The following is a 25,247-nucleotide window of genomic DNA, read 5'->3' on the forward strand; positions in this document are numbered from 1 at the left end:
TTTAATGAGGAAGATCACAGAAATACCAAGGAAAATGTAGTAACAAGACAGATTAAACTGTTCTAGCACAAAAAGGAGGATAACAGTAATAAGATCACTTTTTCTGGAGCAGAAAAGCCCAATAAAAGGTGACTTGTGTTTCCTTTGTCTTTCAGGAAAGCAAGAAAACAGAGAAGGGCTAAGGAAGGGCAGGAAGTTTTGAAGAAGAAAAAAAATATATCCTAAAAGAATAACAACCTCACCTTCTCTAAAGCATCATCAAAGATCCAGGCTTTGCATTAACTGTGAATTTTAATTCAATTTAAATCAACACAATTCCAGAAAATTTGGAATGGTCATAGAGAATGCCAGCAAGTGTTGACTATTATACCTGACATTTATGCAGGTATCTTACTTTGCTGACTTGGGTCTATTTAGCTTGTTTTTCCACTTATGTTTAGATTCAGCTTGTCTCAGGTCAAAGTAACTAAGGCCTGAGAACACTTGGCAAAATTAGGTGGCTACTAAGTATACCTAACATTTACTACACGTGAAACCCTAGTTCCCAAATACTAATTGGGATCTTTCCACAGCACACCATCTTGTTCCTTCCCCTCCCATCCTGTACCTAATACTGACCACACAGGAGCGTACTCTCTGCAAAGACGTTTACTCTGGAGTGAAATACTTCATTATAACTACTTCATACAAACTATTATGTGACGGCCATGTGTCATTGCTTCCATATAATAGATTCCCCTTCAGGTAGCACTCAGCCCAGGACTGTGCACGTCGTTACCGACCCATGCGCTATACGATTGTCCACATGGCAAAGGGCAGGCTGACTGGAACAAGCCTGAATGTCCCACTGATTTGGAACTGTTACGTTATGAGCCAGGAAAAGATCGTCTATATATCTAGTGACCAGTCATCCTCCAGGTAGGAAGAAAAGCAGCAATTCCAGCAAGAAGGCAATTTGCAGGTATGGAGTTAGAGTACTGAACAAAAACACATAGTCCATTCCCTGATGAAACAAAACCCATAACATTCTGAGGGGGAAAAAAAGAAAGAAAAAGAAAATCACAGTAATGGATTATTTAAAGCCTCCGAGAAAAGCTTGCTTTGATGGACACTAAGCAGAAAATTAGAGAAAATGGAAACAGATTTCATTTATACCTTGTGGCTATGAAAGCAGATAAAAAAAGTAAGAAGAAGAGATGATGAAAGGCTGCAAATTCCACTGTTGTTCATCCTGAACCATGGCAGGATGGGAAGCTCAGAAGGTTACACGTACATTTTTGCTCTTACAGGAAAAAGATTAGAATAGAAATTCTAAACTCTATAGATGGTCCCCTATCCTATCAAAACAGAGCTTGACAATAGAATTTCAAAGCAAATATCAAGAGGACAGATGAACAAACTAGTATATAATAGATTTTTAAATGTTTTACTATTGCAAAGATTTGAGGATTTTTTTTTTAAAAGAGAAATCTAGAAAGCATATTGAATCTAAAAAATCCTTTAATCATTCTCAAGCCATTCTTCTACACTTATTGCTAGTGACAGAAGAGTCAAGTACAACACAGTATAATAATGCTTCTATTAAGTAGTAAGTACCATAATTAAGTTTCTATAGCACTTTTCAATTGAGGATACCAACTGCCCGACAAGAGATAAGGGATATATTATGACTTGTATAGCTAAGGAGTTACTTGTGTAAGCAGTCTATTGCTTTTGATGAAGCTATTCACAAGAGCAACAACTACATATTAAAAGTAAGTATGTTTTTTATAATAAATGAAACACCTATTTTCAGATGTTCATAAAAATCAATGTATGTTTAACCAAAGGGCAGAGCTAGCTCTAGGCATAGGCGAAGTAGGTAGCTGCTTAATGCAGAGACTGTTGGGAACAGCAAACCTGCTATGACACTGCCCTCTGCTTTACCTATTAGTGGTAAACTGTATGGAGAGATCCCGACAGGTGAGCTTCATAGCTTAAAGGTTTTTCCACTATCCCAACATCTTATCCCTGAAAGTGAGAGATTCTACAGAGTAATTCTAGAGACCGCCTCCATCTCCATAAAGAAAAGATGTCTCCTCTAAGAACCTGATCATTTCTTTCCCCAGGATCATGGAATCATGCGGTTCCTTTAGGCAGAAGCTAAAAGAATTAAAAGATAAAAAGGTACTAAATAAACAACAAAAAACCCTTCACCCATACCTGCCAACTTCTGGAAAACCTAGTAAGAGAGAGCTTCTGTAGAGAACAGAAGGAAGAATGACATGGAACTAGGCTCTCTCCCTTGTCAGCAGGCTTTGGGGGCCCATATCACCTTGTTTCACTTTTCTCTTTGTCTCCAAGCAAACAGTCACATTACTGCTATCATTCTGAATAGCATCATAGTGATGGTTTACTCATATGACTGGTTTTGTCATATCAATTTGCTATTTCCCCCTGGGATTTATAATTCGTCAATTAAAGTGGCCCCCATGCATGATCAATGTAACGTTAACTGCTACTGCTAAATGGCACAAAAACTAAAAGCTCCAATTGTAAACATTGCTGGGTCTCCTGCTATTTTAATTCAGTACACAAGTTACAGAAACTATATAAATAGTTCAGCGAAATGAATATCAGGCACCATCTGCCTCCCCTCCACCTTGCAAATTTTCCTCCCATAAAGCTGGATACTAAATCAGAGTCTACTTTTTACATAAAAATAATTGAATTCCTCTAAGCTATACTGGATTAAATGAAAACAAGATATGGACTACTAGGAGTTATTTCCAGTAAATTTTACCAAAACTGTTGTAGTATAGTTACAATAAAACATTCTGCACACCTACTATTTTGAAAATTACACTACCAGACAGCCCAGACAAAACAGAACTGCCTCATGCTACTCTTCTCAGCAAACCAGCAAACATAGGCTTTAGAGATGAAGCTGAATATTTCCATCTTTGTTTGGCAAAGCACACATCTGTTCAAGTTTTGCACTGTGAAACAACAACATATCCTAAGCACTAGCAACCCCAAAGTACATAAGATGCCTTAAAGGAAAAACAAACAAAACAGTCCTATTGCTATTTGTCTCATTTTTCTTTCTTTTTTTTTTTTTTGATTGGACATTTATAGATAAGCTACAGACTATACTGAGATAAGAAAAAGAAACTGAACTAACAAAGCATGTGACAGTAAACAGCTTATCAGCAAGTGGGTTTTTTTTGTTTGTTTGTTTGTCTCCTTTCCCTTCTTTCCCCTCCACCCCCGACAGAAGAGAAAGGGGGATCTAGAATTTATAGGCTTGCTGGAAAAATACTCTTTAAAGATTTGGAACAGACAGACTCAGGAAGGATGTGACAGTTATCAAGGTCCGTATACAGCAACGCTGCTAGTGCAAGCTGCTCAGAAGTATACAGTGAGAAAAGCCAGCACTGTGAAGTAAGCTCACAACAGCCCGTTCTGGCTCATCTTTCTGAGTTGACCTAGCAGCCCAGTACAGTGATTGAGAGCACTATAAAAATATAATGCATTGCAGATTCTGGGTCAAGCTGTTTTCCTCCTACAGGATGTGTATTCAGATTTGGAAGAGACAGAAAACAAATATACTGAAAGGTAATTGTAATATTTATCTAAAGATATCTTAGACCTAAATGATGTGACCCTTTGCAAGTAGTTTTCAGTTTAGTATCACTTTTTTTTTTTTTTTTTTTTTAAAAGATCTAGTGAAACAAAAGACCTGGATCTTGCTGTTCCCATGATGCAGTTGCTTCCAGAAAGCTGAATTTGAAGCATTTAGAGAAGGTTGTCAAGACAATATAGATTTATAAACTATGAATAAGCATCTGAATATATTTTATTTCTAGTCTGAAATTATTCCTGTGCTCACCAACACTGGATTTCAGCAGAATTTCTTAGAAAACTAGTTCTTGTACTGCACTGTCATACAGCCTCAAAAGGCTACAGATGCAAGTCACTGATGCAGTTTCTTTGTTAATTTTTTAAATCGAAAGTTAGAGGATGATTTTTCCTTTATTGTAATTTTTAGTTACTCAGCTATAAAATCTGTGGGAGAAGTTTAGCACTAAACTAGTAACATTTTCATAGCAGGCAAAATGCCGATGGGGGCTGTATAAGCTTCATCAGCAAATTCTGCTCATGTATTTCAATCTTGATCTGCATAACCTATATTATACCTGACCTGGAACTCTTGGAGGCTGAGGCTGCCAGTTTTACAAATTGAGCCTTATAACTAAGCAATGTGAATCAGTCAAACATTTTTCTCCACAGTAAACAGGCAGAAGTGAGAAGAATGGTTAGGATATCTTGGTGACTTAAGAGACTTCTGCCCTTTCCAAATAGTAAATCACCAGGGTACAGGCACATTAATGATCATCATGAGAAATCTGTTAATGGATAGATGAAGGGAAGTGCTACTGTCTTTCATTTCCTAGAGGAAATTCCTCAGGTAAATAAAGGATGCAGACTTAACATTTTTAAAGTTAGCTTTCAACTGAAAGTGTGCTGTGTTGGGTCCATATGACACTAGGATCGCTCAAAGCAAGAACATAAAAAGGCCTGAACCACCAAAGGAATCTTTTTAAATTAGAGATATATTAGCCACCAAGCCTTCTGGGACATCATCTCAGATCCAAGTTATAGGTAAAGGTTAGAAAGGAACTAATGAGGTTGCTCTGAAATAATATTGAGTGAGGAATATTGCAAGATTGTTTGTATTTTAAACCATGTTAGATCAGTACTATTGCACAGCCTTAACATAAATACTATTTCAATAGCATCCTCAGAAGCATAGATTCAGTTATTTTTTCAAATAATTCTTTTTGAAAATACTCATAAACAGTAGTCCCATGTTTGTCCAAATTTACCAATGTAGTAACCATCACTGGTTAGTTTTTATGAAACCAATTAAACACACTTTTGCATATAATGAAACACATAAGACATGTAAGTGTACCTATATTATATATACAGGCACAGGTCTAAACTTTTGAAAAATCTGGTCCTAATTAAATTTCTTGCTTGCAAAACTACTATAGGTACTCTACTTTCATACTCTTCCTCAGTTCTCAGTGCTCGACATTTCAGTAGAGCTACAGGTTCTTTCCTTTGGTGTTTCCTGAGGCTTCCAGGGAGGATAATTGGAGCATAAGAGAACCATGCTCCTTTCTTCCAATGTTTATATTAGTGCTTGGTTGAGGAAAGAGAAATTGCCGAGAAGTTCCTGTACATTCCTTGAGGATCCAAGAGGGAGCACGCTAACTATGCTTTCTCCTCAGTAACATGATTCATTGTCCTAGCTTTTTAAGGGAGAAGACAGCATTTATTTTCTGCACTGAATAATACAAGTCCAATAAAATGACAGATATTATTCTGCTACTTGGAGTCTTTAAATGAACTAAAACATTGTTATGGATTCTTTCTAGCTAGAATTAATACAGATACAGTTTGGGGCTAAATTCTGGCACTGGGTCCAAGAACTAAAACAAAAATGAAAACAACCTCCTCCCCTCCCCCCCCCAAAAAAAAACAAGTACGACAGCAGAAATAAAATGTTCTGTTTTATCACTGTACAAGCACAGATGGGAATTGAGGAGCTCCTTAAGCATTTCCAGAAGTGGTCTATATTCATAAGAACAGAGTGCCAAATCCTTTAACTCTGACCCGTAATACACTTGTGTCTTGATATATAAAGATTAGAAACCCTCACACAGCAAGTAAAAATCAGAACTTTTCTACCAAAAATAGCTACTTAAAAGCAAGTCAAGATTGGATAAAGTCAGATAATTTATTTTTGTATATGCACAAGGTTGCAACATACGCTATCACTTTCTCTGATCTGTTGCCCACTCTACTGTGCCTATTCCAAGCCTCTTCAACTTGCTGAAATTCAACTGGACAAAGTGCTGTAGCTCCACTCCTATGCAAAGTAGTCTATTACAGTTATAGTACATCAGCTGAATAATTACTTACCCTTTACGGGTCTCCTAAAGATGCCTAATAATTTTTAGGAGCCTAAACAGGGTGGGCAAAGTAATTACACAGGATTTGGGGCATTGCAACTTTGAATACAAGAGACATTTTCCTTGACTTCATCCATAAGAATGCACTGGCAGCGATAACTTTTACCAAGATCAAAGCTGAACTACGTTGACAGGAATTAACAGAACACAGTGTTTTCAGCAAGTCAGGCTCTGAAGCAGATTGCAGTGGAATATGATCTTCTCATCATGACAGAGAATATCAACAGATGACAGACAACCCTTTGTTTAAATATATTTCAAGAATAATTGAAATTTTCCAATTTCCCCCTTCCTCCAATTTTCCCCTTCCCTTTGTTCCAGGAAGAGAGAAGTTCCATTCGAATGGATGCTTAGTTTTTCAGTCAGACTCATGAGACAACACTGACGACAGAAACATTGATCGTATAAAGGATCCAAGAATCAGAAAAAAACACAAACAGTTTCAGGCTATCTATAAATACTGATGTGCATTACTGAAACAGAGGCAGAGATACAACCAGTGACCAAAAACAAAAGTAGCTATTGGAAACTACTAGGTCAATCCTAGCACAATCTGTATCAGAACTGTAGAACAGGACTGTAGGAAGGCCCATCAACATTTTCTCTTGTCTATGGAAGTATATAAAACCTTGCATTTCAAAATTTAATTAAATCCCCCGAATTTTATATATTTAAACTTGGCCTTTAAGGACACACATTTTTGTTGAGGCGTTGCTTGCACTTCTTTTATAGGCATCCAGTGCTGATCCCCTGTCAAAACAGGACATGGGGCTAGATAAAATGCTAGTCTGATCCAGTATGGTAACAGCCTTGGACATAAAGATGATACCTACCTAGCTGAAGGGAAGATGAGATATGTATGATATGAGATAATGGATATTGAGAGCAAAGTCTTATGACAATGAGAAAAATGATATTATTGTTTGCAATTATTATTCAAAAATCTCAACAGACTTCATATGAAATAATTTGAAGCTTGATTCAACTCTAATTAAGCAGTGTCTCGCCTCACAAGCAACCTACTGATTTCAAATTAAGAATGCCACCATCAGGTCTTAAAGGTGAAGTTCAACTTTTTGCAAAATATCAGTATAAATCCCATGAACCAGCCACAGTTTACATAGAATTTAAGAGGCATGTAACTCTTGTGTCAACTTTCTGCTCAGGGATCAAGTTTGCCTTAACATACAAAGCAAACTACAGTGAAAGAAAGGTTATTGCATAGCATTTAAAAGAAAATATGACATTCAAGGAAAAGTAAATATCATCATAGTTTCTGTAGTTTTAATTTCTTCAGATACTTGTAAACTAAAAATGAATATGATGGCTATGAGTTCACTCAAGAGGAGTCTGCATGATACATACAAAGCAGGTACACAATTGCACCTGGATATTTATATGAAATACAAGATTTCTGAAAAATATATATATATGTATATATAGAGAGAGGGCTCAAAACGCTTATTTTTGAAGCATTTTTCAGCACTCGCATGCAAAAAATAATAAATACTTCACAATAAGTAAATATCCCAACAAATTATCAGTAGAATCATTCTGACCTAGGAGAACTGATTTCCGTCAAGACCACCACCCAACATCTTGTATTTCTTTCTTTGTTGCGAGAAAAAAAAAAGTTCTAGAACCATCTTATTTGCTTTTTTCCAAATTTTCCTTGGGAAAAGAAAAAAAAGAAAGGATTCAGCATTTGATTTGGGCCTCTAAAAGCTATTAATTACCAAAAACAACAACAACAGCAGTAGGGTTTTGGATGCCAGAAACACCCATAAGACTTCTCTGATGCGTATCCATTGTTAGTCTAATATGAAATGAAGGTGGAGAAGAATCAACATGCTAATAACCTACTTCAAATTACATGAAATCTTATCTAATTAATTTCTTAATACTTATTGTTTTGACATTAGCTAGTTTTTGTATTACATGTGTAAAAGACGATATAAAATTATGGTTTAGATTTATGTGAAGGAGAAGTAGAAATTATTTAGAATCTATTTTATTTGTGCACTTCTGCAATGTTGCTCTGATAATTACCAAGGCAGTTTCCTGCACCACAATGTATGTGGTTCATGATATGTATAATGTCACTCCCTCTCATTACAGGTCTTGAGGGCTTTTGTTTGTTTGGTTTGGGKTTTTTTTTGGTATTTGAAAAGCTACCAAGATCAACTTATATTTTTGCATTGAAATAAAAGACTAATTGCACAGAATTTCAGTCTAGCACTATTAATTTTTTTTAAAGCAGGTCCTTTTCGTCATTACTAACATCTACAGATAATAGTTAACAACTTAGTATTATCTAATACTAATTTCTGGGACATAAGCACATCATAAATGGCTTGCTTAACCATTTAACGTGGGGTTTTAATATGCAGCTGCAGTAGTTCTACAGCTTTTAATTTTTACTTAAGATTTTCAGCACACTTGAATTCATGCATATGCTATTCCCATTATTTCCTGCAATTGAAAGGGTTTGGTGTTTTTTTAGTTATTTAAATGCATTTTAAGCAAGATGTTGTGTACTAACACATACATTTGTTCAAAGTAAGAATATATACCACAAAATATCTGGCACATTTTAGAAACTTCTGCCATAATTTAGTTATTTTGATGGATGTCTCGTTTGCCCAACAATTTCTATATGGCGTCTGAGAAATACATGCATTGACTTTTGACTACTAATCTAAGTATACACCAAATTGCCTCAAGGTTTTTCACCACTGCAGGCAAATTCAGTTTGTGACAGAACCAGAATCAATACTGCAAGAATAGCAATAAGGGATGAAGAGGAAAAGGAAGAAGGGTTAGTGGCCAGGGCTGTCTCTCACACTGCCATTCACCCGGCCCTGTTGTTTGCTACCATTTCCTGGGGGTACAGAAGCATCATTCCACCCATCCTCCCGCAGCCACCTTCCCCCTATCAAAAAAGGCAGCTGCCTTTTTTGGCTTTTGATCCCCACTACCAACTCTTAAGTTTGCAGTTATGTATAACCTACTTGTGCCAAAATTATAGTATAAAAAAAAAAAAAAAGAGTTCTTTCGGGGTTTACAAACCCATTTGTGCCCATCATGACCCTAAAACTGTGAAATCACTGGCAAAAAAAGTTCTAGTTGTTATTTTAAGATTGGTTCATCCAGAAACTGTTGGAAGCAACAGGTCTACTTTTGGCCTTTTTTTTTTTTTGGGGGGGGGGGTGGAGGGGTGTCTAAAGATGACATAGATCAAAATTTATTCATTTTCCCTTAAGTACCTAAGAGGGCAGGCTTTTATGTATGTATTTATTTTCACTGCCTCAGACAGAGATAATATGGGCAAGTGTTCAAAGTAGCAGGACTGGAAACAGGAAGTATTCACCAGGTTTGCATTTCTTATAAAGACTTTCTGTATGATCTTCAGAGTCTTGAGACTGCTTCTTTGCCTCACCCTATACATGCATAAAACAGGAAAAATAACTTGCTGCCTAGTCCATTACAAAGTTTAAGTCTTCCCGGATGAGAATCAGTAAAACATGTAAGTGCCAATTTTTGCTTTCAAGTAGGTACATACAACACCTCTTAACCTTAAACTTGAATTTTGCTTTAGTAACTGATAGCAAAACTAGACTGTTGGTCTTTGAAATCAGGAGTGGAAGCATCATTTAGCTGCTGAATCTTTCTCATACTCACAGAGGCAATGTAAAACAGCCCAATCCTCCCTTCCCCATTGTTACTTCCAGCACATTTTTAATTTGAATAGTGTCAGTATAAACTTATCAGTAATGTATAGGTTGGAACATTCAAAGTATTAAACTTATCTTTACTGGAAGCAAAACTGGAATATAGTAAGAGAATACAAAAATATATGTGATACTATTCTTGCTATTACTGTCCATGGCCATATTGGGCTGGAGTGGAGAATGGAGTGGAGCTAGATGCACAACAGACCCTAAGCTACCTCACTAACTATTTTGAGCCACTTTACTACTGCTCTGAAAAATAAAAAGTTATATGCTACTTGAGTAGAAGTGATGGGGAGCTTACTACACATGTCTGAGGAGCTCACTGGACCCATTCAGGACAGCAGACATTAGATTTAAGATCCTAATTCAGAAAAAAAGTTTGCTATGTTTTTTTTTTTTTTAATCTCTTTAGGACACCCCAATCCCATGCAATAGGTGCTTACTCAGAATTTAGAAATCCCTAAATCTTCTTACTTGTAAAGTAGTCTGCAATCCACATTACCATCTTCAACTTGGAAAAGTTGGCTAATATATTAGTACTATCTCTGGAGCTAATGAGGTTCTGGTATAGTCTAACTCATAAGCGAAAGCCAGCCTTCATGCTCAATACTCAGTTCAGCTGAATAGTTCATCTCTGTTCAGCAGAGACTTAGAACTAACAAAAAAGGGCATTGTTGACCAGCCAGCAGGAAAAAAAAAAAAAGTATGAAAAAAGTATGATGCACATACAGGCATGCTCAGAACAGCTTCTCTCCATCCAACTTTGTAAATATTTGCATGAAGTCTTGCAAAAAGAAAAAAAGAAAAAAAAATCCTCTGATATTTATGTAATCACTTATTTTATGCCTTGTCTCTCAGGCCTAACATAGCACATTTTCTTTCCAAAGAATTACTAAATCATTTTGTAAAGAATAACTCCATCCTCCATAGATCTCTTCTAGTCGTATCATCCTTCTTTTGACATAGCTTTTGCCAGTAGGAGGAGGAAACTTATTTGATTTAGTTCATTTTGATGCTGTGCCATAGCTAGGCTCTTTGCCCTTCTCTGTCAGCTCAGAGCTGGCAATGAACTCTCCTTCTCCTACGTGCTATGGCAGTGTTAGTCTATACCCCTTTGTCATACATCATTAGCCGAGATGCTTCCTGTCGGGAGCACTCAGCTACTATTGCCCAGAGGTTCCTACACTTGACAGGAAAAGGCAATGCTGAAGGTAAAATGTTTGTGAGCTGGAGCAATGCTGGAGGGCATCCGGGCTCATTACTCATTTCACCATCTGGAAGCAGCATATTTATTGTTATAAGACCTTATCTCTGCCAGGGAATCTTATTTCTGAGATTATCAATACACTCAATGTAGGCCAGATGCTCAGTTAATTGACAGTGTTTCAAGTCCACATACTGCAATTCCATTGACTGAGCAAAGTCAGCTTGATTAATTGTAATCATTTCTGGTCTTAACTAACAGAACTGAATGAATTAAAGGCCCATAGCTTTCAGTTGATTTTTTCCCCCTGTATAAAAAGCCAAACTGTTTTAAAGTTTAATAAGGTAACAAACGTAGCAATGCACCTACCCTGTTCCCGCCCACAGGCTAAACAAACTCTTTTTCACTGTTCTGAGAATGTAGTTAAGGAGCYGATCTGCAACTCATGTACTACACTAGTTCTATGCTTTTCATATAGGTTATGAAAGACGAAAGAGTAAAGTTTGAAGACTCTCTTAAAAGAGCTAAGAACAGAGATACTTTCCATTTTAAAAGGTCTGTCCAGAATACCTGAGCTCCCTTGAAATTATACCAGCTGAAGTAATGCTAACCTACTAATCTGCAAAACTACAAAGATGACTAAGGGATTGGAACAATTCTCAAACAAGGGGAGGCTGAGAGAGCTGGGACTGTTCAGCCTGGAGAAGAGAAGGCTGAGGGGAATCTTATCAATATTTATAAATAACTCACAAGGAGGGTGTAAAGACAACAGAGCCAGACTCTTCTTAGTGATGCCCAGTGACAGGACAAGAAGCAATGGGCACAAACTGAAACAAAGGAAAATGAACATAAGAAAACAGTTCTTTCCTATGAAGGTGGTTGAACGCTGGAACAGATTGCCCAGAGAGGCTCTGGGGTCTCCATCAATATCTCCACGAGATATTCAAAACTTGACCAGACATGGTCCTGGGCAACCTGGTCTAGCTGACCCTGCCCAAGTAGGGGGATTGGATCAGAAAATCTCCAGAGGTCCCTTCCAACCTCAACTACTCCATGAAATCAAAGTTTTTCACAGCAAAACTGCCCTAAGCTTCTGGTACCACCAGATACCACCCTAAGCATCTGGTAACCTTAGTGGACGGAAATAAGAAATATGGTTTCAATAAAGTATTTTAAAAATGCTAATTTGTCTGTTTTTTTTTAATGCACATACACAAAAGCATTTTAAAAACTGCATCATACTCTTTTATCCTCAGATTTTTACTCTAGAATTTTCTGTTTTTCCCCCCACTCCAATGGTTCGACTTTATAAGTAGAGTGCTATATTGCTATATAATGAAAGACTACATTCCTACAATCAAGAATGCTACAGGAAGAGCTTGTTGCATTCTCTTCCATATCTTAAATAATTAGTTTTTCCTCTGGGCTAGTAATCAGAATTCCCGGGATTATTCCCAAGCTTGTGTATCTTAGATACCAGGCTTGATATTTTTCATGAGAAATCTTCCTCTGTATTCCATTTAGTGCCTTAGTTATCGCTCATTTTCTCAGTTAAATTGAAGGCTCCTCAAAATATTTCTTAACAGAAATTTCTCTCACCAGTTGATTAGTGAACCAGTAGGAAGACAAAGTTTGAGTTTTCAAATTCATAATTGTTTTCCAATTAACTATTCCACACCAAAATAACTGTAGAAGAGAACTAAGAGACATAGTCCTCAAGAACTCTTCACAAAGTTATTTCTTGTGCCCTAGGAGATAACCTCTGCACTTTTTAAAGGAGTGAGCTTTTCCTCCCGTTTCCTTGGTGATGGATCAGAAAGTGAAGACAAGCCTTTAACACACAAAGCTGTCACTAGCAAGAGAGGGCACAGACCTAGCTATACTTAGGCTATAATCATGAGATATGGTTACATTTTGCATTAAATAAAACAGAAAGTAGTTCTGGCACTCAATCTTCATGACACAACAGTTACCTAAACTTTTACAGCAAAATGTATACCCCCCCCCAAAAAAAAAAAAAAAAAAAAATCAGTCAGCCTCTGATCTCAATTTAAGTCTGCCATTCACAAAGCTCTTTTTCCTTTTCAGATATTACCTATTGGTTTCTAGTTGTGTTCTTTCCTTTCTTTGAGAGCATGACCTTATTTTTCTTGCTGTTATTTTTGTTACCAGCTCCAGATTGGAAGCAATGAATTATATTCAAACATGCATCCTGCATAGTATAACATAAACAACTGCCAGAGCTGTCTGACCAGGTAGTATGCTGCATATTCTGCTCAAATTTACACTTGATTAAATCCAGAGAAGTTCCATTAAACTTAGTAAAATTACTGCAATTATTCCTGATTTAATTTAGTTTTGAAATGCAGATTGTGTTCCTAAGCATCTATTTTCAAGTTATTATGGAAACAGTTTAACATGTTGGTATTTCTGTCATAACTGACAGACAACTTCAGATGAGTAATTTTAACAAAACTTTCATTTTACAAAGTGAATATTTTTTCTTTCTTTTTTTTTTTTTAACATTTAAGTAGGGGCATGGCACGGGCTCATACAGGTTGGAATAAGACAATTCAACAAGCAAAAGCTCCCTCTAGCGGCAAAATCTAGCGGAGGGCCAATAACAACCGCTTAAAGGGAAATCAGGAGATTTCACAGCACATATGGTCTTATTCTGCCTCTTCAACCCACAGACATTCTCTCTGCAACCAGTTACAAGAATCCAGACAAAGGGGAAAAAATACATATTCCTTTATTCAAAAGAGATATGAAAAGAAGAACAAAGTAATATCCAGAAGATAAGGAAGTCCACGACCCTGAGGCAACTGATTCAATAACTCTGAGAGGGTCAGCAGCATCCCAAACTGCCACAACACATACAGCATTTAAAACATTAACAACAACAGCAAAATTAGACTTAGTTTTAGAAGAGTGACATACTTTAGAGACCAGGCTTTTCTCCCCATTTTGGGGAAATTTGCTAAGGAGAATCAGAAGAGGCAATGAGAATGTTCCTTGAGCTACATACTTTGACCGAGATTCAGAAAGGAAGTAATACTGCCCACTATTTGAAAGTGCTAAGAACTAAAGACAGAACGGTCACCTTACGCTATTTTCAGCAGCACGTTACCCGATCTCCTGACACAGAGCTAAGAATATGTACGTTCTCTCACGCAGAGCCAGTCTGCCTCTGCTCAACCTCCACATGCCAAACTTCTAGGGTCCAGAAAAAAAAGTTTTCCTGCTGCAATACGAAGGGACAGGAGCTAAACTGCTTTGACACAGACTTACCATAACAGTGTGCCATAAACATGTAATGTAACACAAAGCATATCACCTGATGATGGCAAAGTCTTTTTTGGCACATGATATTAAAGACTGTCCTTAGGTTTAATCAAAGACGGTTAGAAAGCAACCTGGGAAGAACTCTGGCTTTGAGAAAAGTCCACTCTTCTTGAACCCTGGACTTTTAGGAGACAAGGGGTACTTTGCAATATCTCCAGTTTAACAGGGCTCAAACAAAAAACAAAAAGGATTATATCCTTAGGTGTTAGCCTAAATAGGGACAGCTATTTTAAAGCAAACTGAGCCAGGATGTTTGTGGAAATTTGCAGGAGTTAACTGATAGCTATCAGCTTGAAGAGATAAGCAAAGTGGCCCTAAGCATTTCTGTATTTTCTCCTGTTGCTCTCTTTTCAAGGATCAGATGCAGAACAGCCTTACTGCTTATGGAGGTGAGGTGTAAATAACCTCCAGTACCTTGCTATGTGCCAGGCTGCAGGTCCAGTATAATATAGATGACTTAAAATGATGTTTAAAAGATAGAAAAAAAAGTTTGTGCACACACATAAAAGCCAAAACTTGGCCTTCCCCTTTTGTCTCCTTTTCAACCACTTTTCCTGTGGCATTTGCAATTTACACTGCAGCTGGAGACATCACAGTATCTCATGAAAGGGATCACTATTATGCTTTAACTGTTACAGCACTAACCAAAACACATGATCAGGACAAGTTTCCAAGAGCTACAGCTTAAAACTGCAAACAGTCTTAGGTGAGAACAAGGGAAACCAGCCTTCACTTCGTGGAAAGTTCTATTTGATGATCTTAAATTTCTCAGTCTTCTGCAAGAACTATCTGACCAAACCATCAGAGCCATCTCTGAAGACTCTAAGTCTGGAAACCTATATATTGTTATTGTTTCCTGCAAACACAAATCATTTATTTTCTATTCAGGCCTTTCTTCCCCTTTAGAACTATAAAAAAGGTCATTAAATAACACAGGAAGAGATTATTTGCTCACCTTTCTCCTCCCCAAACCTCTTCTAAGAGGTCAAAAATGAGTCATTATTCAAGTGAAAGGCTATGCAAAGTTAACACATTTTTCCAGAAAACAAAGATAATAGATGCATGAACAAGCAACTTTTAATACTAGAGAGGATCTGCAAAAAAAGTCTAATATTTCTCCTCGCAAAGATACATATTGTTCCCAAAGGCTGTAGAGTTTGTTAGTAGCTGAAAGGTAGACATCTAATGTTTCCAGATTATTCCAAAACAGATTACTCTGCTCACATTATTAGAGTGGTAGCTAAAAAAAATATCTATTCTCACTTTAGTTTGTTATTCAAATATGTTTCAATTTGGCAAAGTTTAGACAGACATTTGTTAAAGTCCAGCCTCCTACTCCTGTTGAAATCTACAATAAAACTGAGATTAACTTCAACTGGAACAAGACTGAAGCTAAAGTTATAAAGTAACCTTTAGGATTAAAACAAATAATATCACAGATAGAGGTGGATGGTTAAGCAAATGCAAAAAAATAAATCTATACAGGAGCTTAGACTTGCTCTTCAGTACACTGATTGGAAATCACACTCTTTGGCCAAGAAGTACTGCCCCAGCTTATAAAACTGTTTCATCCTAGAAAACTTCAAATATGACTATTCTCTGCATTTATCTAAACAAAAAAAAAATAGAGCATACATAAGACTTATCGAATGACATCACTCCAAAATAACATGCAACTCTAGACATCAACATGTTGTCTATACAAAGGAAAAAAGGAAACAGATGCTCTCATAGTTTAAGCTGAAGCATTCATCTCTTATTTGTTTTGCAGTCTTGCACTGATGGAAATAACTGAAATGAATTATTTCTTGTTAACTATTTTATCCAAGACATAACTGAAGAGTGCACATGCAATGGAAAATATATATAAAGAAGCTGTTGGACATCAGCTTCTAAATAAATTCTCTAAGCATGTCCTAAGCACTGACTATAATTCTAGCAATACTTTGACTCTTCATTGTAGTAAGATTAATTACAAACATAAGCCCAAAGCATAGAGGAAATGGTCAGTCACAAGCCATCCTCAAACTGGAATTCTGTAACAGTTTTTGGAAATGTGTGTACCTTGTCCAAGGACAAGATTCTGTCAAAAGCAGGACTGGCTTCTTAAAACAGCCACAACCAATAGATTATTGTTAGATTGATGAACAGCTATGTCTTCTTCTATGGAAGGAGAAAAGGATCAAGAAAGCAGTTTCTTTCATTGCATTATATATACGTCCTAACCTCAAAATATTATAAAGAGCTAGTTATCTACAATTCTATTGCATCATTTCTTCTAAAGGAGTATACACTCTTGTACATGTTCGGAAGCAGTTTATTACCTGAAGAAGCCTTATTGTTTTTACTATAGAATTCTCATGACTGTATATTTCTTCTTCCCCCAATTCCCTTTCTCCTTGGCCTCCTACACCCACCTACCTTATTTCCTCTTCAGTGTACCCACACACGCACGCACCCACTCACTTTCCCTCAAACACCCCATACTAGTGTAACATAGATCTGGCATTATAAAGAAAGTCACTGCGCACTAGCCAAATTCTGTGGCTGAAAAGCTAGGCCTTACTCATCTGTAGTTTAGCTACATCTGAACAGAACTAAATCCCATAAGACTGCTCAGGGGTCTTTCAGAAGTACGACTCTCAGAAGCCTGTCTTCTTTGCTGAATAAACATTAAACAACTGCTGTTTGTCCCCCTGTTACCTTCTCCAACATTTTCTCTCATCCTTGTCTAAACTTTGTACAGTCTGCTTAGCACTACCTAGCTACCATGTTTCACTCCACAGTCATYACCTTCTCATAAATTCTATATTTAGAGGGCCTAGTGCATCTTAAAATAGTTGCAACATACTTTAGGAAAAATTTAAGTAGATACAGGGATACTGTAACAATAGCTTCATATTTATCTGACAGGAGAATATCCTTGTTAGGCTGCTTTGAAATGAAGCTGTTTGTTCACAGCATGCCTTCAATTAGATTAAAGAATAGATACAACAAACCACCAAAGTAATAAATAAGAGCATATTTTTCTTCAGGGAGAATGCTTGCACATATTACAGAAAACAGGACCTAATAGGACAGATTGTTAAAAGTATACAGTTCAAGAATAACCGAGGTTCTTAGTTGCATCCACATTTTGAGTACAGGCAGTTCGTTTTATTGTGCTTCACAGATATTGCCAAAAAAAAAACAACACGCAAATTGAAGGTTTGCGGCAACCCTGTGTCAAGCAAGTCTATCAGCGCCATTTTTCCAACAGCATGTGCTCACTTTGTGTCTTTGTGTCACATTTGGTAACTCTCACAATATTTCAAACTTTTTCATTATTAATATATCTGTTATGGTGATCTGTGATCAGTGATCTTTAATGTTACTATTGTAATTGTTTTGGGGCACCACGAACTGCACCCATATAAGGCAATGAACTTAATCCACGTGTTGTGTGTGTTCTGACTGCTCCACTGACCGGCCATTCCCTCATCTCTTTCCCTCTCCTCGGGCCTCCCTATTCCCTGAGACACAACAATATTGAAATTAGGCCAGTTAATAACCCTACAATGGCCTCTAAGTGTTCAAGTGAAAGGAAGAGTCGCACCTCTCTCACTTTAAATCAAAAGCTAGAAATGATTCAGCTTAGCGAGGAAGGCATGTCAAAAACGAGGCCTCTTGCGCCAAACAGCCAAGTTGTGAATGCAAAGGAAAAGTTCTTGAAGGAAATTCAAAGTGCTACTCCAGTGAACACACCAATGACAAGAAAGCAAAACAGCTTTATTGCTGACACGGAGAAAGTTTTAGTTGTCTGGATTGAAGATCAAACCAGCCACAACATTCCTTTAAGCCAAAGCAAGGCCCTAACTCTCTTCAATTCTATGAAGGCTGAGAGAGGTGCGGATGCTGCAGAAGAAAAGTTGGAAGCTAGCAGAGGCTGGTTCAGGAGGTTTAAGGAGAGAAGCCGTCACCATAACATAAAAGCGCAAGGTGAAGCAGCAAGCGCTGTTGTAGAAGCTGCAGCAAGTTATCCAGCAGATCTAGCTAAGACAATTGATGAAGATGGCTATACTAAATAACAGATTTTCAATGTAGACAGAACTACCTTATATTGGAAGAAGATGCCATCTAGGACTTTCATAGCTAGAGAGAAGTCAATGTCTGGCTTCAAAGCTTTGAAGGACAGGCTGACTCTCTTGTCAGGGGTTAATGCAGCCAGTGACTAAGTTGAAGCCAATGCTCATTTACCATTCTGACAATCCTAGCGCCCTTAAGAATTATCCTAAATCTACTCTGTCTGTGGTCTATAAATGGAACAACAAAGCCCAGATGACAGCACATCTGTTTACAACATGGTTACTGAATATTTTAAGACCACTGTTGAGACCTAATGCTCAGAAGAAAAGATTCCTTTCAAAATATTATTGCTCATTGACAATGCACCTGGTCACCCAAGAGCTCTGATGGAGATGTACAACAAGATTAATGTTGTTTTCATGGCTGCTAACACAACATACTCCTTGATCCATGGGCTGCAGAATGTAATTTCTAATTTCAAGTCTTATTATTTAAGAAATACATTTTGTAAGGCTATAACTGCCATAGATAGCGATTCCTCTGATGGATCCGGGCAAAGTAAATTGAAAACCTTCTGGAAAGGATTCACCATTCTAGATGCCATTAAGAACATTCATGATTCATGGGAGGAGGTCAAAATATCAACATTAACAGGAGATTGGAGGAAGTTGATTCCAACCATCATGGATGACTTTGAGGGGTTCAAGACTTCAGTGGAGGAAGTAACTGCAGATGTGGTGGAAATAGCAAGAGAACTAGAATTAGAAGTGGAGCCTGAAGTTGTGACTGAATTGCTGCAATCTCATGATAAAACTTTAGCAGATGAGGAGTTGCTTCTTATGGATGAAGAAAAAGTGGTTTCTTGAGATGGAATCTACTCCTGGTGAAGATGATGTGAACATTGTTGAAATGACAACAAAAGATTTGGAATATTACATAAACTTAGTTGATAAAGCAGCAGCAGGGTTTGAGAGGATTGACTTCAATTTTGAAAGATGTTCTATTGTGGGTAAAATGCTATCAAACATCATCGCATGCTACAGAGAAATCCTTCGTGAAAGGAAGAGTCAATTGCAGCAAACTTCATTGCTGTCTTATTTTAAGAAATTGCTGCAGCCACCCCAACCTTCAGCAACCACCACCCTGATCAGTCAGCAGCCATCAGCATTGAGGCAAGACATCAGCAAAAAGATTACAACTCGCTGAAGCTCAGATGATGGTTAGCAGTTTTTAGCAATAAAGTATTTTTAAATTAAGGTATGTACATTTTTTTAGACATAATGCTATTGCACACTTAATAGACTACAGTATAGTATAAACATAACTTTCATATGCACTGGGAAACCAAAAAATTCATGTGACTCTCTTTATTGCAATATTTGCTTTACTGTGGTCTGGAACCAAACCCACAATATCTCTGAGGTATGCCTGTATTAAAATGACACCCGTGCAAATCTGCCTTGATATACTGCAACTGTGGTTTTGCATGCACTTTACAAAATGTAACCCTCTTCTTAAGATTGCCTTTAGTTCCCACTCTACACAGAATTAAAATGCAAAAATCTACATGACCAGCAGGCCTCTTGAGTAACACACACAGAGTTCTCAAACCGCAAGTAAATTGAAATAGTTAGTAAAATTAGAAGATCAGATACTTACAGCTCAAATGCTCATTTTGTATGGAATACTTCAGGATTTGCTGCAGGCTAGAAAAAAAAAAGACAAAATCCTTATATAAAGAACTGAACACAAGTGTAACTCACTTGTATCACAAAAAATGATAATTAAAAACAATATCTGTCAAGACCATTTTTCACCATGTCAAGGATCTTTCTAGCACCTCAGTCGTTACACACACTATACACCTTAATAAACTGAAACATTATTTTCCAAAGGCAATCTCATTAAAAACTTTTTGCCTAGTCCAGTTCCCAGTAACACTGAGAGATCTTTACATTAGAACAAGAAGGAAGCAGAGCCTTGTTCAGGAATTCAAAGAATAATAAAGAGAGATTGCAACAGGGGTGGCTTTCACTTTTCCTCCATGACTGCCTTTGAGCAAGTCACACGTTTTACAAATGACAAATTTGAAACTGATTTTTTTTTTTAAACAAAAAATTTGATAAGTGCATGCTTCAGTTGGGAATCAATTTCTGTAAGTATTCACACTTTGCTCCCTTTGCCGGTTAACTATGTGGTATTTCTCTCATTGGATAACCTAAGCCTTAAAAATAATTTATTTTCCAACTGAAAACTACCCACAAACATTCAAAAGTGTTTAATGAATCTATTTACAAGGTAATAAAAAAGGTTTCAAAACAAGTATTTCTTTGTTTCAAAGTAAATGCTTTGACTCCTTATCCAAACTAATCTTCACAACACCTTTGCTTACTACTGACACTTATATACCCTATTTGTATCAGGTCCCTATTGCAATAAGCTCTGCATACCATAAAAATCCCCCCCCCCAAAGCATACAGGTTTAGCACATGATGAGAAACATCAGGCAAAAAAATACATATATATAGAAAAGATAATGAAACCGTCAAATAATAAAAATTATGCTTAGAATAATAAGCTGGAATTTTAGCACATTAAATGCTTATCTAGTGTTAAGAAATAGGTAAAAATAAACAGCACATTTGCATTTGTATGAAGAACTTGCTTAGTACAATGGTTACAAATATATTAATGATCTGGGTTGCAAATAACAGCTACTCAAATGGAGAGGAGAGAAGGAAACCTGTGTCTGTGCATGTGCACGCACATATATATTCTGCTGTATTCAACCAGCTCTTACTACAGAATACAATAACAATCCATCTGAGCTTTCTCCAGAGCTTAGAAAAAAGGCTTTTCATCTTCCTAAAGGACTGTAACAAACTGAGCTTGGTAATCCAACTCAGCACTTCATAACTTTAGCTCAGAAACTGTATGACAAACTGTAGCTTTGAAACTTTCAAGTAACCTTTCTCTGGAGCACAGAGGCAGCTGGCCGACTGAGAGCTTATTGGGAAGAAAAAAAGAGTTAAAGTTGCTGAATTTTCTTTGAAGATTTTCTGACTTCCCCTCTCCCCCAATCCTCAGAAAGACAACCTATACATAGCCCTGAAAACTCTGTTGAAAGAGATTTCTGTGAGGAACAATTAGCAGGAAATTCAAAGCAGCCCTTTTCCCATGTTGCTAACACAACTTCTGTTGGGAGCTCTGTGATGTTTGACAGCAGTGTCTGCATGCAGGCAAAAAGATTTACAGTAGGAAAGACTCCTTGAGTTACAAAAAACCAAGATCGTCTGAAAATCCAAATAGTACCCATGACACTCTATTGGCAAGAAAGATTTGTCATGTACCCTTCAGATAGAAAAACACAGTGGAACCCAACTGCCTGAACAACTTTGCTTTTAAAAATGTGGAACACCATAAGCCCTTCTTCCTGCTAACTTGGAAGGAAAATCCCTCTAACAATCTCTCCCCAACAACAGATTTGATACAGTAACCAGCCTTATGAGCTTGCTACAATATTAACTGCTGATGTTCCCCTATTTGCTGATGTGCACTTCCACTTTGTAATGAAAAAAATTTATAGCACTTAAATATTTATAAAAACAAAAAAGAAAAGCTCAGTTAAAAGTATATATTATTTTGATAAATTTTCTATCAGTTATTTAGCTATGCCCTGTTACGATTGCAGGCAAATGACAGGATCACAAACTGGGCATTGGCCTGACATTCAGCTAACTGAACAAGGTGCGGAAAACTACTGTATATGACACGAGAAATCTCTGGAAATGACAAACAACAGTGTAAGATGCTGATAGAAGTTACAAACAGTGCTGTGAGGATGGCTGGATCTCACAGATGGTTAAGGGGGAGTTACAGTAGAAATGGACAAATGTCACAGATAATTGAAGGGGACTACAAGGGACCTTTTAGGGAATAAGGTCACACAAGGCCAACAGCACCAAGGAAACCGTATCAGTAATGCCACATAAGGCTGAGATTGTCTAGTTAATGATATCTGAAATACCAAATTTAGGTCTGGATATAGCAAAACTGGGACCAATGGGAAAAAAGTAATTAGGGGTGGGATGTTTATTTGGGAGGAGACTGGGCTGGAGAAATGGAAGTACAAGGACAGCAAAAAGGAGGGCCAGGAAAGGGGAAAAGGAATAAGGTATACCAGGTATATGATCAGTGCTACCTGGGAGTACTTGTCAAGCAGCCCTAGGTTTGATCACTGCAGCTGGAGCAGGACAACAAACCAAGACTGTTGTTCTCACCATATCATAAGGCTTGAGCCTGTTTCTGTGGTCAGGAGAATGGCAGGCAGGATGCTTCCCCTGGACAGCAAGGGACTAGCTAGCTGCAGCTTATGTAAGGCCAAAACAATACCTTGAAGACCTGACAGTTGTGCAGTCTATCAAAAAAAAAAAAAAAAAAAAAACCTTCATATAGCAACTGCTGCAGTTTTAACATACTAGCTTTTGATTGTATTGTGTGAATATAAATACCATTAGAAATTAAACGAAGAAGTTTTTACAGGAAGGAGGAAACTAATACAGGAATGGAAAAAGACACACAAACCAAATCAAAAAAAAAAAAAAAAAAAAGAGTGAGCACAACACATCACTTGTGTGCTTAACATGTCATGTCAATATAACTCAGGAACAGATGCTAAAGGGGTATGTGGGAGAAGGAAATTCTCTACCTGACTATTCATCTGTACTTATATTTAACAAAAAGGTAATCATCCAAGCTCCTGATTCTTTAGTTCCACTTCAAAATAAAATCTAAAGGTTCATCCCTGAGGGGTTTTCTCATTACCAAATATAAACATGCTATGTAGTCCAAATGCAACTACATAGAATAAGTAATGTTACACATAAAATGGGACCAAGTAACAAGGACRTTTGAGCAAAGGAGAAGAGATATACAAAGACTGTTTCTAAACTGCCACATTAGCTTGGGCTCAAGCTGATACACTAAATTCGCCTACCATTCCCACTATCCATCTATCTGTTGGCTTATGTTCCAGCTCAAGTTGCAAGCGAGTCACTCAGCTCACAGGACAAGTAAGTCTGGGCCAAATCATATACTTGGGTAACTTTATCCCTGCAGGCATAGATATGACTGGCACCCCATTGGTTTGAGCTAGCTCACCTTCTCCAATCTCTAGATATTTTTAAAATGCAAAAAAACACAGATGAATAGCATCCTATGGTATTTCAAATGCTGCTGATACCATTCCTGCTGATTCTGTTTAACTTCTAAGATTGTAAGTCTGATTTATAGGGCAAGGAAGTCCTTCCCCACACCTTCACACCAGACAAACCACCTTGATTGCCCCACTAATAAGAAAATCCTGTGTGACAGAAAGTCTTCTCTTGCAGTACATCAATCTATAAGGCAACACAATGCAAACAAGCCAGGTAGGCATGCCAGACAGCTCTTAGAGCAGCTAGCAAGTCTGAATTCAGCCTCACCAAAATAAAAGATAGATTCAAATAGTGCAAGACACAGCTAAATGAAACAGTACCACAAATGTTAAACCACACAGTTACTGAAGGCAGTACAGCCTCCAAAAAACATTAGAGACACACTTCTCAAGTTTTTTCCTTTCTTTCTGCGTGCCTATGACCCCAAGTAATAAATACAGTCTGTGAGACTGTCTTCTCAATAGCTTTTCTCTTACTGCCACTTTTTTCTCCCTCCAAAGATAGTCTTTGTTTCCCTTTGAAGTTCCTGACTGTTGACACACCTGCAATACCAGAGGCAGATATTACCAGACTGAATAAAACAGTAATGGAATTTAGGGCTCTCTAAACTCCAGCTGGGGAAGGAACTGAGAAGCCACCAGCAGACTGCATTTCCCAATACAAGCTGTGGCGAGGGACTAGAGCCACTCCTACCAGCCTTCCTTCAGACCATGAGGAAAGAAGCATTCAGATCAGCTCCCCTAGAGCAAGGAGCCTCTTCAGATTTCTACACCTCAGGTCCATGAACCACTTCCAAGTACCTTTTCTGCTCCCTCTCCCAGGCTGGGTCACTAACCCACACCCACCACACTCTCCCCATGCCTCACTCACCTCCACCTCCTCCTTGGCAGCACCCTCTCCCAGCAAACTCTGGAGCCAGCAAGGCACTTTTGGCCCTCACCATTGCAGAGGCTCCACCTGCCATGGGTTCTAGAGCCTTCCGCTGGCTACCTGGGGCAGACGCAGAGAGGCTGCACCTGAGGAGCTGCTCTCCTCACAGGGCTGCGAGAGGCAAACCTCTAATTAAACACAACCAAGTTTTTATTAGCGGGCTGAAAGCTGCGCCTAGTTAGGGCCTCAGCTCCTCTGTGCAATTCACGTATGCTTTGCTCCAATGAGTTAGGATAGGCCTGGTGCTTTAAGATTGCAGAAGCAGAGCAAAACAAATAAAGCAGCAGATGGGTAACAACACTATTTATAACTACTAAAGCCTTAGCAATGTGTTCCTGAAGAAAAATGTACCAGCTCCTGAGGTTAGGGGTCGGGTTGGCCCACCAGCACCCCTTGCCCCATAAACTTCAGGGACGTATTCCAACAGCAGGGAACGACACCAGGCGGGCGACTCCAGGGAAGGAGGCACATGAGCACTGCAGTCTCAGCCTTCAACGTGACACGGGGCAAAGCTGGGAATATCGCTCTGGTTTAAAACACTCGTTTCTCTCTCGGCGGCGCCGGGTCAAACGCAAAGACGGGGGCGGCCCCCACTCTGCGGGCGGGAGGCGCCGCGTCTCCTTTGTCGCGCGCCCCCCGCCTCAGCGGCCGAGCGGCGGTTACGGCCGGCGGTTACGGCGCGAGCCCCCCTCCCCCCGCCGCGCGGGCGCCCCCTGCCGCGCCGCGCCGG

General features: G+C 38.2%; 1 protein-coding gene across 1 annotated transcript in view; it reads left to right on the plus strand.

The window, feature by feature from the left end:
- The first annotated feature begins 784 nt into the window (after positions 1 to 784).
- The window catches only part of DNAJA2 (DnaJ heat shock protein family (Hsp40) member A2), a 36,220-nt gene continuing 11,757 nt past the window's right edge, over positions 785 to 25,247 (plus strand). Inside the window, exons 1-2 of the mRNA XM_026059699.1 lie at positions 785 to 918; positions 2,109 to 2,166. Of these exons, the coding sequence (XP_025915484.1) occupies positions 785 to 918; positions 2,109 to 2,166 (192 nt within the window). The remainder of the gene's footprint in view (positions 919 to 2,108; positions 2,167 to 25,247) is intronic.

Source organism: Apteryx rowi, unplaced genomic scaffold, assembly GCF_003343035.1.
Source record: "Apteryx rowi isolate R43461 unplaced genomic scaffold, aptRow1 scaffold_1, whole genome shotgun sequence".
Lineage (NCBI taxonomy): Eukaryota > Metazoa > Chordata > Aves > Apterygiformes > Apterygidae > Apteryx > Apteryx rowi.